At 37.9% G+C, this 12926-nt stretch overlaps 1 protein-coding gene across 1 annotated transcript; it reads right to left on the bottom strand.

Annotated features, from left to right (window-relative positions):
- Positions 1 to 509: 509 nt before the first annotated feature.
- LOC140171329 (2'-5'-oligoadenylate synthase 2-like) lies at positions 510 to 11642 on the bottom strand. Its single transcript, XM_072194569.1, has 5 exons — positions 11532 to 11642; positions 5757 to 5930; positions 3259 to 3556; positions 2015 to 2402; positions 510 to 1351 (listed from the first exon to the last, which is right to left on the bottom strand). Exons 2-5 carry the CDS (start codon positions 5928 to 5930, stop codon positions 1186 to 1188), a joined length of 1026 nt encoding a protein of 341 aa, XP_072050670.1. The 5' UTR covers positions 11532 to 11642; the 3' UTR covers positions 510 to 1185.
- Between the last annotated feature and the right edge of the window lie 1284 nt (positions 11643 to 12926).

The following is a 12926-nucleotide window of genomic DNA, read 5'->3' as shown; positions in this document are numbered from 1 at the left end:
ACCAAATTTTGTCATTTGAGCTCTCTAAATGTAAAAGAGTGAATTTCCACACTTTCAAGGAGTTGAACCAAGGACAACCCGTTTTTGAGTGGAAAACACTCGAAAATGAAAGAAACAATATATTTTTTTATCATTATCTTTAGGCAATATTTACTCTTTCGAGAGTATACAGACTACTTTTTTAGAGTAACATTTTTCCACTCAAAAAGGGTGTCCTCCATTTCACTCTTTCACTCTTTTTTCCACTCTTTTTACACCTGCATATAGCGGCCATACCATTTTCCCCCTATGTCATTTTTTGTCCTTTTTTTCTAAATGGGGTCGCGAGTGGCCTTACCACTGCTTACAGTTACTTTCAAGAAATGTGGTTGCGTCATTCTGGGTCTGGTTCGTTTCTCTGCAACCGCCTCCATAGGATATTACGCAAAGGGACGTATTCACAGCAGCAGCAGATAGTCGTAATGAGAGTCCCTAACAGTGGCGTGCGCAAAGGGGGGCCATGTCCCCCCCCACTTTTGTTGGTCATTCGGGGGATTCGGGGGAAAAACGTTAAAAACGTCAAAATTTGCTCCTAATCAGACTCCATTCGGGGAACTGAACAACCTGAATTCCCAATTGCTTCACTCCACCCAGGTGTAAATTGGGGAGCTACTGGGGGTAATCACAATCTACGTCGCTGAGAGTACCTGTGCATCAGTTGCGGACTTGTGGAAGCGGAAATTGATTCTGATATACCCTAATGGCAGCGGAATAAGTGTTGAAGTGTGCTGGTACTTAGGTGTAGCGCACGTTAAATCACCGACATTTATTTTTATTTATATACTAGCTTCATTTCAATGAGCAATGGCCAATTCTCTTTTAAATTGCAAATCTTGTGCAAAAAGTTACCATTTTCGCCTGTTTTGTCATACGGTTCAAAATTCAGTGAACTTTGACTTTGCTAAAGAGCGCTTAGAAATTGATAATAGGATGCAGCTCTATACAGGCGCAGACCCTAGTCGGCCTACATATAATATGATAACCATCGCAGCCAGGATCCACTCCCCGAGTATCACACGAGGATCAGCTGCCCGAGTAGACCAGATTAATTATATGAGCAGGTAGCTGAGGTCATCTCAAGTCAATATTATGTAGCGATCCACTAAATAATGTTTCATATAAAAGTTAGAGACCATTATTTTGTGTTCATATTGTCCAAGTTTTGGTTTTCTTCAGTACTTTAAGCAGTTTTTCTTCACACGAGTCCATCGCTGTCCTGGCTATTTCATCCCAAACCAAAGAACGTATTCCACGTGTGTGGTCTAAATGAGGATCCACGGGATCGTAAATAACTGCAACTTGCTCACCTTTCCTGGGAAAAAAAGAAGAAAATAACAATAATAATAATAACAACACTAATAATAATAATAATAATAATAATAATACTGATAAAAATATAAAACGATAAAAAATAATACCATTTCTTCAACGCGTCAACTTAATCATGTTAATTGACATGCTTACCGGTTGCTATATTTGACCTGTATAACTATGTTCTAAATTTGCGGTTAAAAATTATATAACGGTAAAAACACTTTTATCCGCCCTCCCCCAAATGAGCAAAGAATATGCCACAATACTCGTATATTAATTGAGGGTAGAATTAAAGTAAGGTATATATGACTTCTCCTAAACATTTAGTCAAAAAGTTTGTTGAATACCTCAAGTTAAAGTATTAATTTACTAATCAACTTTCAAAGGATCAAAATAGTGAGTTAGGCCCTAAATGAAATACTTAGAATTTATGCACTTGCAGCGTTGATTAAAATGCATGATTGAATATAGCCCCAGAATTCCAGATTGGTATAGGTTGGTTGGTAGGATTTTCCGCCTTTAATACAGGCGCACCACAGATGTAGCTGTGTCTATTTCATAAAGAAAATGTCCATTTAACATGAAGATATAATTATACTGATATATTTATACTGAACTGGTATTCAAAATCTGAATCATAAGTTTCATAAGGTATCCTTACCGATTACGATTGTCAATTTCCCGCCTTTTCTCATCAGCAATTTTCTTCGAATAAAATCTATGTTCACTTGTCTCCCACGTGATCATAATTGCGCGCCAATCGCTTACTAATTCAAGTACATCGAAGAGACCACGTGCGCAATTGAACGTCTTCGGAGAGCCCGCCATTTCCCACCGACGAATACATATCACTTCCCAGAATCTATCTGGTAGTTTTCTTCCCCTGAGTTGCAATTTAGACTTTTCCCAGTATTTTAAGAGCAGGATTAAGTCTCTGACATTCTGTGGTAATGATTGGATCAGATTGATGTAAAGAACTCTGAGTGCGGGAAGGAAACACGCCTTGTCTGCATCTCTTGTGTATTGACGATACATGATCTCCAGAGTTGCTGCAAGAAGAAAAAACAGATAATCCAATGCTAGTTCAATCATAGATTATCTAAATGTGATGATCTATGGTCAATTCAGTTCAGTTCAGTTTATTTTCTATAATCTTAGGGGCACTTAGTACAAATGACAATATGGGGATGCGCCTCAAATTTATGTGGCTCATGTTCAGGCCTCTGATCTGGTATAACAATAGTACCTTTTCGGTCAATCTTGGTATATGAAAATTAGTACTTTTTTTTTCGAATATTTTGGTGAAAAAATACCACAATTTCATCTAACTGGAGTCCAAATTGCGAAATTGTGTTAAATTGAAAGACCTGGGTATCAGTATTATAAAACAATGTATATAGGCCCTATGTATCTATTTTGTTGGAAAATTTGTATAAATATGGGTCCACTTTCAGATTTTCTGAGGTACCATCCTGCAAACCCAAACTTCTCGGTTGTTTAATATCGATGTCTTATTTCATGAGGCATTCCTGGCATAGGCAGTCATGTCTCATTTCATCCATGCAAAATTATTTACCTTCTGAGCTTCCACAGCGCGTCATTGATATAATATCTTAAGTGTAGCACTGCTGCTGTTCGTTTACAGCAAGTAAATAATAGAGATGGAATGAATTATTATTGTCACGAGATTAATATAGATATAAAAAGTGAATTTTACGAAGTGTATGATGGATAATGTCTTCGCGCACAACCTTTAAACGAGATCTCGCGAGAATATCGTCACACTGTTTTTATACCAAAAAGTGTGCTTACAAAGTGTATGGCGGGTATTATTTTTCAACATAAGCCTAATCATAGTGTCATTACTTGTACTAACGTAGGCTGCTGAGATGTTTTCCGACATACCATTGCTAGGTTTGACTCCAAGCAAGTCCACTGTTGGGTATAGCTTTCCTTCAAACCACTCATCATCAGCCGTCACTCTGATTGAGATCCTGCCTTCTTTGATCATCTCCTTTTCTTCCCCTCGGACCATCACAAGATGCATCAGGTCAGGATTATCCAAGACGTCACGTGTCTCTATCAATATCTTATCGATACGCTGCCGATGCTCATCGATACCGCGAAGGTCACCGATGAATACGTAGAGCTCGAAGTCAAGTTCATCTTCTTTCAGATGGATACGTTGAGCTAAACCACCGCCCTGCAAGAGAGAACACAAATATCATAGAAAATACCTTTTCCCACGTATCATTCTCTGTTATTTGGTGTGAGATATTGAAGTTCCAAAATGAAACATTTTGGACCGGTAGAGTCCTAGCCCCCGTAGAACGTAAGTGATAATCACCATACTGAACACACGAGCCCCCCCCAACACGCACACATACCAAACTGTCACAACCAGGAGATGGAATGGAGCAGCAGGCTATGAGAAATGAAAATGCATAGGCCTATATGGACTCCTCAAATTGAATACATGAATACAAAACCCACCCAAGTCCATGGGAAGTGATTTTGAGAGAAAAACATGTGTATCATTTTAATTCCTTCAGTTATATTTACCTGGTCAATATGGTAAGTTTTACGTGCAAATGAGTGAGTTAAACTGTATTAAGTATGACGATTAGCATTTCAGGGACTTCGTGGGGTTCATTTTAAATTTTGGACTTGGGTGGTTTTTTGAATCATATACAAAGACAACAATGTTTGAATGAGATTACCACTAGTAAGATAATACAAAATAAAGCACACAGGTATGTATAATGTTGACAAGCATTCTGCCATGTAATATAAACCACACACTTTCCTTTATTAAACCCACTTTTTTTCAAAAGTCACTCTGAAGCAATGAATGTGTTACAAGTGGACTTTTATACATACTGGATTTCAATCAATGTGTTACAAGACTCAAATCATGGACTTGGGTGGTTCTTTCATACATGCTATTTCTCACATGCTCAATAGACACAGTGGATGAATTTGAGTTGTTTTTTCATACATATGACAGGCCTATGCATAGCAACAAATTCCCATGCTTAAATCAATTTGGCCACAGTATGGACTTGGGTGGCTTTTGTATTCATATATTCAATTGTTTCCTCACAAGTAGGCCTACGAGTATAATAGCTTATAATTAATATTTTAATATCATTGTTATCCACACTTAATGAAAGCATATCAAAGTAGACTTTCCTGTGTCTGGATGTCCTCACAAAATGAACTGATGAATCCACAGCACAAATAATTTGTGCTATATCATCATACATGATACAAGTCCAAATGTCCTCGGTGTGTCGGTGTTGTCATGTCAAGTGCTCAAAAATTCGGTAATACCGAACAAGTATTACAAAGGTTAGCGCTGCAAAGACGTCAGTTATAGAGGGGGTAGTAGGGTATCATGATGCAGTCATGTCTACAGTAGAATTCATCTCGACCTTTGCAGGACTTAACCCCATTAAAAGCTATTAAACCAAGATAACACTCATTGAAACAGCTCAACTGATTAAATCGGATCTTCTCTGGCTGTGCACATGTGACTGTTTTCATGTGCGATATCGCAATAAAGTTTGCGTATTATAGCTTCAGTTGGGTAACCGATTATAAAGGAAACGAAAGGAAACAATGGTATGTGTACTTTTGTTCACGAAATGAGACAAAGACCTGCTTTTTGTTAACCAGCATTCTTCAAAATGAGCAACATAATGATTGTTGACTTAACACGGTTTGGAAATAATTTCTTCATATTTTTGGTGTTATCTGTCGTTTACATATCCTTCCTAAAACACAAAAGTGCGACCCTCTCCAAACATCTAAATTAGCTAAAAATTTAGGACATGTTACAAAACTTTATTTTCTAGAACCTATTTAGAATAATTTAAATGTAGCTTTTACCGTTTTTTGTGGCATCCTTCAGAAGTGAGCGGTCCGATACCAATATTTTCGGTCAAATCTCCATTCAATTAACACGGGGAGTTGGCTAGCTATGCCTTGCCCTCACTCATATTTTACAAAAGTGCGACCATTTCTGAACATCTAACCTAGCTGTAATTTTAGGTCATGTTAGAGAAATATATTTGCTAGAAGTTTTGGAGAATAAATAAAATATTGGCTGGTTATTTTTCACACAGTGATGTTAACTAGGCAAGTGTCCATTCTCCCAACATACATCATTTGTACAGGTCACGCGTCAATGGTGAGAGCACTGTGTATTGTGTATAGGAAAACGGACAGTAACTGCAGTATGTAAGACCTCATTTTTATGCCGTTTAGGTCCTCGTTAAGTACGAGGTCCTCGGTCCTCGGTGTGTCGGTGTGTTGTTATGTTGGAGTCCTCGGAAGTATTGCAAAAGCAAAGGCACCCCCACACATTCACCCCACATCCCCAACTCACCCCACAAACTTACTCTTCTAATTCGTGAAATAGTATACGTGACTGCATCCCGCAGGTGTGTAATCATCAAGTTGTCCAAGGCAACATCCAAATTCCTGGCTACATCTTCATCTGGTCTGAGATATGTAGAGATGTAGTCATTAATGTCCGTATCTGATTGATCCCAAGGCAACGGAACCTCTGACATCTATTCATTAGGAAGAAACACATAAACAAGGGTTTTGTATAAAACAAACGCCATAATAAATGAGAGAGTGGCCTAGTAGGATTTATATGTGCGAATGGTTAGATATGGTAGAGAAACTAAGGCATTTTGTATGGCGTGAACAGGGTACTGAACTTGATTTATTCAACCAGTGAAGTTCGGCAAGCATAGGACTATTAGGAGAGGTGGAAGACGATTTATTTTAAAGGACCCGTCGATATACAAAAATCGCTGAAAAGGTACCACAAAACCGTGGCACGTCCCCGTATACCTTCAACCACGCCCACACCCCGGGGTCCGTGGCATAGTCCTGTCTAGGCTCGATAACTACTGCTCCCTCTTTTAAATAATAGCATCACCAAAACAATATTTCCCATCTCCAAGGGGTTTTTCAGTGGAGACCAATGCGTCCAATTGGACACATTTTAGTCCAGTCAATCTAAACAAATTAGTGGTGTCACCCATCACTAATTGCAACAGAATTGTTTTCACTTTTATACATTTTAGAGATGTCCCCTGAACATCATACCAAAAATATACTAAAATATACTTGGTGGAAAGGTAGTTTTTGGCGGGAAAAGGTCATACGAGGGTCAAATTTCAAAATTGCTTTAATCTTTTTAAAAACTATACCAAAGCATTCCTCTAGTCTTAAGGATTCAGAAAAAGTATAGTTTGTCATATCTGTGATGTACCATTCTCAAGTTATAAGCAAAAAGGTCAAAGGTCAAATTTTGGGCTCCACGTGGGTCAACTTCGAAAAATGCTCCGATCTCCTTGAAAATGGTCTCAATGTGTTCGTCCTTTAAAAACACTCCAAAATAAGAATAGTTTGCCATATCTTGGATGTTTCGTTACCTAGGTAGCAGGGTAAAAGAGGTCATTGACCATTGAATTCTATTGACCCGACCTAGTTTTCGATGATACACATGTAATTAAACAACCTAAACAGTGCACATATTCTTTAAATGGATTATGTTTGCAAGCCCCGGTGGGGTCACTCAACTTGCAATACTGACCGCACGATCGTTACCAAAATCGCGGAAAAAGGGGTCAATTTTAGGGCTTGTCCGCGGACAAAATTGTCAGTGAAATTGGAAAAATAGGGGTGTTTTATCGCACAAATGTCTGCAAAATTAAAAAAAAAGGGGTTCTTATTATTTTCTCCCGATCCCGTGGATAGCTGGCCAGATATTAAATCACAGGAATAAATTTGGTTTCCTACTTCGTACTCATCCCGTGATCAATATTGTTCTCCGTTCTATTTTGTGCATAGCGTTAGCAAAGATTCATAAAAGACTCGTCCTTGAAATGTTGAAATAGGGTCAATTGCAAATGTGTCCTCGGAATCTAAAAAATAGGGGTGTTTCAGAGTACCATTTTGTCCTTGTTCTGGAGTGAAAAAGGGGGTAAAATTTCATGATTTGTCCTTGAAATCGACTGCGAAAGGGGGTAATTTGTACTTGTGGTAACGGTCCTACGTGTCCCCCTTGCCAGGGAGTGACCCCACCGTTGCAAGCCGAACAATTTGAGACCATTTTGGTTAAAATCAGACAATTTTTAGATTTTTGACCTCTGTTGAACCCAACATTTGACCTTTGACCTTTTCGGTTATAACTCAAGAACCGTAGATCACAGATATGGCAAACTATATTTTTTTCTGAATGATTATGACTAGAGGAATAATTAAGTATAGTTCAGTTTAAAATGATTGGAGCGATTTTGAAATTTGACCCCTGTATGACCTTTTCCCGCCAAAAACTACCTTTCCACCAAGTATATGTTAGTATACTTTTTGTATGCTGTTCAGTGGACATCTCTGACATTCATAGGAGTGAAAAAAATTCTGTTGCAATTAGTGGTGAGTCAAAACCCACTTTGACTGGACTATTTGGGCATTATTATGTTTTGATGGATCCAAGTATGTGAAAATATTGGATCCAAAACATAATAATGTACGTCTCGTCCAATATTTTAAAACTCGTAGCTCGACCAATAAATATGGGCTCAATGAATGAACCGATCCAATTTTATATCAAAAGCCGGGATCAAAAGTGCCCATAAAAAAGGTTAAAACCGTCAAATTATGTCAAATTTGTGTGCTTTTTGTGAAAAAAAAATGGTATACTGATAATTTTATGGGCAAAAACAGCAAATTAGGTAAAGTCAGCAGCAGCAGCATCCGAAAGCATTCCCGTACAAATTTGTTTAATTGAAAAACTTGGATTTTCGAATTACTGGACATCGATAATCCAAGTTTTCCGATCGGAAATCCAAGTTTTTCAATGTTCAGTCGATAAATCAAGTTTTTCAATTCAAAATTTTTAGTTTATCGTCGAAAATCACCATTTTTTTTTCAAATCCAAAATCTTGGTTTATCAATACAGATTCGAAAAACTTGGATTATCGACGCGCAATGTCGAGTAATTCGAAAAAACACTTTTTTTTTGTACCCATGTGGAAGCCAAAATTTGACGTTTGACCTTTATGCTATAACTCAAGAACTATATGACATCGCAGATAGGTCAAACTATACTTTTTCTGAATCCTAATAATGAGAGAACTACAATGAGACTAGTTTTTTTCAATCCATATTAATTTTGTCCAATTTTGAGATTTGAAAATCTGCATTTACCATGTTTACCGGCCATTTTGGTTTATGCAAATTAGCCTTTTTTCCCATACTTCTTTTTCCTCAGATCAGAGACAGCAATCAAAAACATTGGTGTTACAATTTTGTCCAGTACGCATTATTTTACCAAGTTATATCTGATATTGGCTATAGTCTGCTGTGCAAAAGGTTTGCAAGAAACAACCACCATGATGACCTGAAATATAATACGACTGGAAGTTAACAGAGAAGTCATATCATCGACGATCTGTCGTCTCTGGCACTGATATGGTTTGCTCAGACACAATAAATTTGTTAAAACCAACAATAAACTATATACCTGTCGATACGTATATGTAGGCCTTTATTATATGTCCTGGTACTACACGAATACAGTGTATCTTATCACAACTCATGGTTGATAAATCAATCGGATTTATTGGTCATTTATTGCTTCTCTTCCAAATCAATTTGAATTTAAGTTTCTGGTGTCGATGATAACAAAAACGTACCACAATATTTTCGTATGAAATATCGATCACTCTTTAATTTCACACACTAAAAAAGTAACTATCACACTTACATGTAGCCCATTTTATATATGTATTTTGTTTACAATAAAAGAAACCATTCCACAAATGTTGACAAACAGACAAAATCATGAACAATAACAAACGATCAACTTTCAAAAGGAAGATAATTATTCGAAGAAAAATATGCCTTTCATCTCTATGTTATATCGTTCTATAATATAATATCATACAACTACTTTGTTCGTTTTTTGTTTTCCTTTTATAAAATAAGTCTTAAAAGAGTACGTTTGGTCATAACCTTACTTTTGGATGAAGGGGTATATTATGTTATGAACTCAAAACTTGCCGGGTATGGTGAAGGCTTTCAAGCAGAAGAGAGTCGCACTCAGCTTGCCAAAAGTCGCTGTGCATGTAGAAATTTTGTGATGGTCTGCTCCGCAGCCGAAGGATGGTGGGGTGCAGTGTTGTAGTCCTCGAGTACAGTCCTCGGCCTCGAGGACACCTCGAGGACAGGTTTTGAAGTCCTTGGTCCTCGGACATGTAGTCCTTGGCCTCGGACATGTAGTCCTTGGCCTTGGCCTTGGCCTCGGACTCCCAAAGTCCTTGGTCCTCGACAACAAGGACCCGACAAGGACAGGCAAAATCATCAAAAATGCAGGCAAATGTTTAAAGAGTGAAAGAGTACTATCTGCTGTTTAGTTATAAATTAAAACTTTTCAGAGAAACATGACAAGGATAGCTTTTTATTGTACCTGATTGAAATACATAACAGTTTGTCAATATTTTGGTGCACTCTTAACTATCATCTTTGCTCTTTGCAAAACATGCACATGGAGGCCAAATATGTGGTTTTATATTAAAATTCCACTCAGCCAATATGATTCCTAAAATTGGAATATCGAATAGACACAAGAGGTTCTTTAGATATTTTAAAAAACTCATTGGACGCTACTGTAGGACATGTTTCGATTACCGGGTGGGCCTAACTGTGATCATATGAATTTTATCTATTTTGGTTAATCTCATCAGCTACATTTTGCTGCGTTTGATCTTAAGATAGATCAGTGCCCATTTTAGACTGCTTTGTCGCACATTATTATATACCACATAACTGTGTAGCTTTTGACATCAAAATGGTAGGTATGCGGATCAAACACATAAGTGTGTTATATTGTAATCTACTTGTCTAGATAAGGGAACAGCTCATTCGATCAGGCTGAGTTCACATAGTATACTCCTATGTGAACTCACCCTGATCGAACGAGTGTATTTCGTATAGCGAATACCGTATATCGTATATTTCTATGTGATCGCAGCCTTAGGGAGGGAGGGGGGGTCGAAAAGTCAGATTACGTTTGTAAAAAAGTCATTAAAACATCGGTCAAAGTTGATTTTTTTAAGGATTTAATATAAAATTTCAGTATTTTCTGAAGTAGGCCTACGATATTGAAATTTTACAGTGGTTGCTTCAAAATGATTTTAAATCAATATAGTGTACAGTACTCGCAACCTGCAACTTGTAAGTTAATTTTGTAAGCAGCTGATTATTTTTTATTTGAAAATCCAGCAAGTCCTAATTATTTTTTTTGTACGAAGGAAATATACGATATACGGTATTCGCTATACGAAATAAAATAGAATATTTGTTTCTTCCATAAACGTGATCACTAGTATCCTAAGCATTGTCGCACCCCCATCCACCATAGCGACGGCACTGTATCCTATATGAATACAGGTTGGGAGTTTTCGATATTTGACACTTGCGTTAGAGTGGAGGTGGTAGCTCTAGCGAAAGGACTTCATCGAACTTTTGGGTTGTTCCCTATAAGACTAAGAAACAAATCAATATAGTGAACAAGTTGAGTTTTGTTGGTTGAAACTAGGATAAAGAGTCCATTTTAGGCATGTTTATTTTATAAAGTTCTATAAATAGGCTTACTGTGCAGCGTTATTTAAAGTACATATAAAATTGCCTTATGTTGACGACAATATGACCCCCCCCCCCCGATCGGGCGTGGTTTAGTATGGTTCATTATTATGAAAGTCCTTGGTCCTTGGCCTTGGCCTCGGAGACAAAAGTCCTTGGCCTCGGAGGGTTGTCCTTGGCCTCGGACACCATGTCCTTGGCCTTGGCCTTGGCCTCGGACACCAAGTCCTTGGCCTTGGGCTTGGCCTCGGCCATGAGGTCCTCGACTACAACACTGGTGGGGTGGTGTTTGTGATGATGAAACTCATTTTGGTGAGTCATGAAGTGGAAAAAAAAGTCCCGCATGTATACAGTGTCATACCTGAGTGTGGGTCTGTCCTTCATCTGGATTTAAGATCATCTGGGTCTCAAATTACCTTTGTAAATCTCTGCTTAATTAAGGTGTAGGCTTTATTGCAGTGCACAAGACATCGCTAAAATGATGTTACCATACATAAGTTCAGATGACTTACCTTAAACTTTGCTGGACTCTTTTGTAAACGTCTTAAAAACTTGAACCGTGAAATGCTTCAACTCATTACACGATTGCCAAAATGCCGGCGAATAAAGGCTTTCAGACCTGAAAGTTTACGTTCTTAAAACTTAGTGATGATTTTGTGGCATTTACCGTGCGATAGATTGTGTTCATGATGTACAACTGTGCTGAAAACTCTGAGATTAAGCCTATGATATAGAGTAGAAACACTGTTTTGGTTGTCGATCGATTTTAGATACCATATAAATTTCATACTATTCTCCTGATGAAATGAAGCGCGTGATAAATTGAATTTGAAAGTAAAATCAATTCTACATGAAATGTGAGATTCATGTTATATTAAAAACAATTGAAGCAAAATTTCGATTAAAAAAACGTTTTCTAACATTTATCATGGTGCCATAGCGTCCTAAAGTCTCATGTCTTACAAACATCTGTTGAATACGGTTTGTATATACTTGTGTATACAATGTGGATTGGACAGCAGTATTTGTTGAGTAAGCCTTTGTGTATCAATGCTACTTTAACAAAAATGTTTTAAGTACCGTACTTCAATTTCAAAGTCTATCAGATATCAAATATACATAGTAGGCCTATACTACCACAAGAGCCCATGGAAACCAAAACACTATGCCTTGATCATTTTTTTTGAATGGCATGCTCAGCACGACTAAAGTACAAAAAGGGTCAATACTGCTGGAGCTATCAAATAATAATTAAGTGTCTGGAAAAATTATCCATGGCCCGTGATAAGTGAGTTCCATGATTTTTTGACTATACCATTTTTCACCCTAATGTGGCAGTGACGTCAACGAATTGAGGCAGTTGTTACACGCGTATATCTATGCGGCGCTATTGAGCGAGGGCGTATGTAGTGGCATTAATGAAGTGTCTTTCACATGATTTACGTGTATTAAAGCGCTTTGCATTTATTCAGCTGTGTCGTTAGACATGTTAGAATATGTCAGCTGACATACAATGGCCAATGCGCGCTATGCATGCTCATACCTTTGGGCGGCGCTCAACTAGTGCTCAATGGACAATTAATTCATAACAACTCCCCATTTCACCCCTGGGTAGAGAGAGGCAAGTAAAGTTAAGCGCCTTGCCCAACATGATGATTTGCACCGCAATTCATCGATTGCAAGGCAGAGCCCGTACCGCTGCGCCACCGTGTCCTATCAACATGATAAGGACAGCGATATTCTTTCTCAACTTGCACTATTCAATTACAAAGAAATATAAACATGTAGACCGGTGGTATTGAAAGAGTCCGTCAAGATTCCTCGTCAGTTGGATGGCCGGCTGCCGAAGTTCCTTGATGGACTAAATACATTGTACGACGTATACCACAAGTCGTCGGAATTAAACA

Source organism: Amphiura filiformis, chromosome 15 (genome assembly GCF_039555335.1).
Source record: "Amphiura filiformis chromosome 15, Afil_fr2py, whole genome shotgun sequence".
In the NCBI taxonomy this organism is placed as follows: Eukaryota; Metazoa; Echinodermata; class Ophiuroidea; order Amphilepidida; family Amphiuridae; genus Amphiura; species Amphiura filiformis.
The sequence above is the reverse complement of the archived record's forward strand: the minus strand, read 5'-3'. Positions and strand labels throughout refer to the sequence as shown.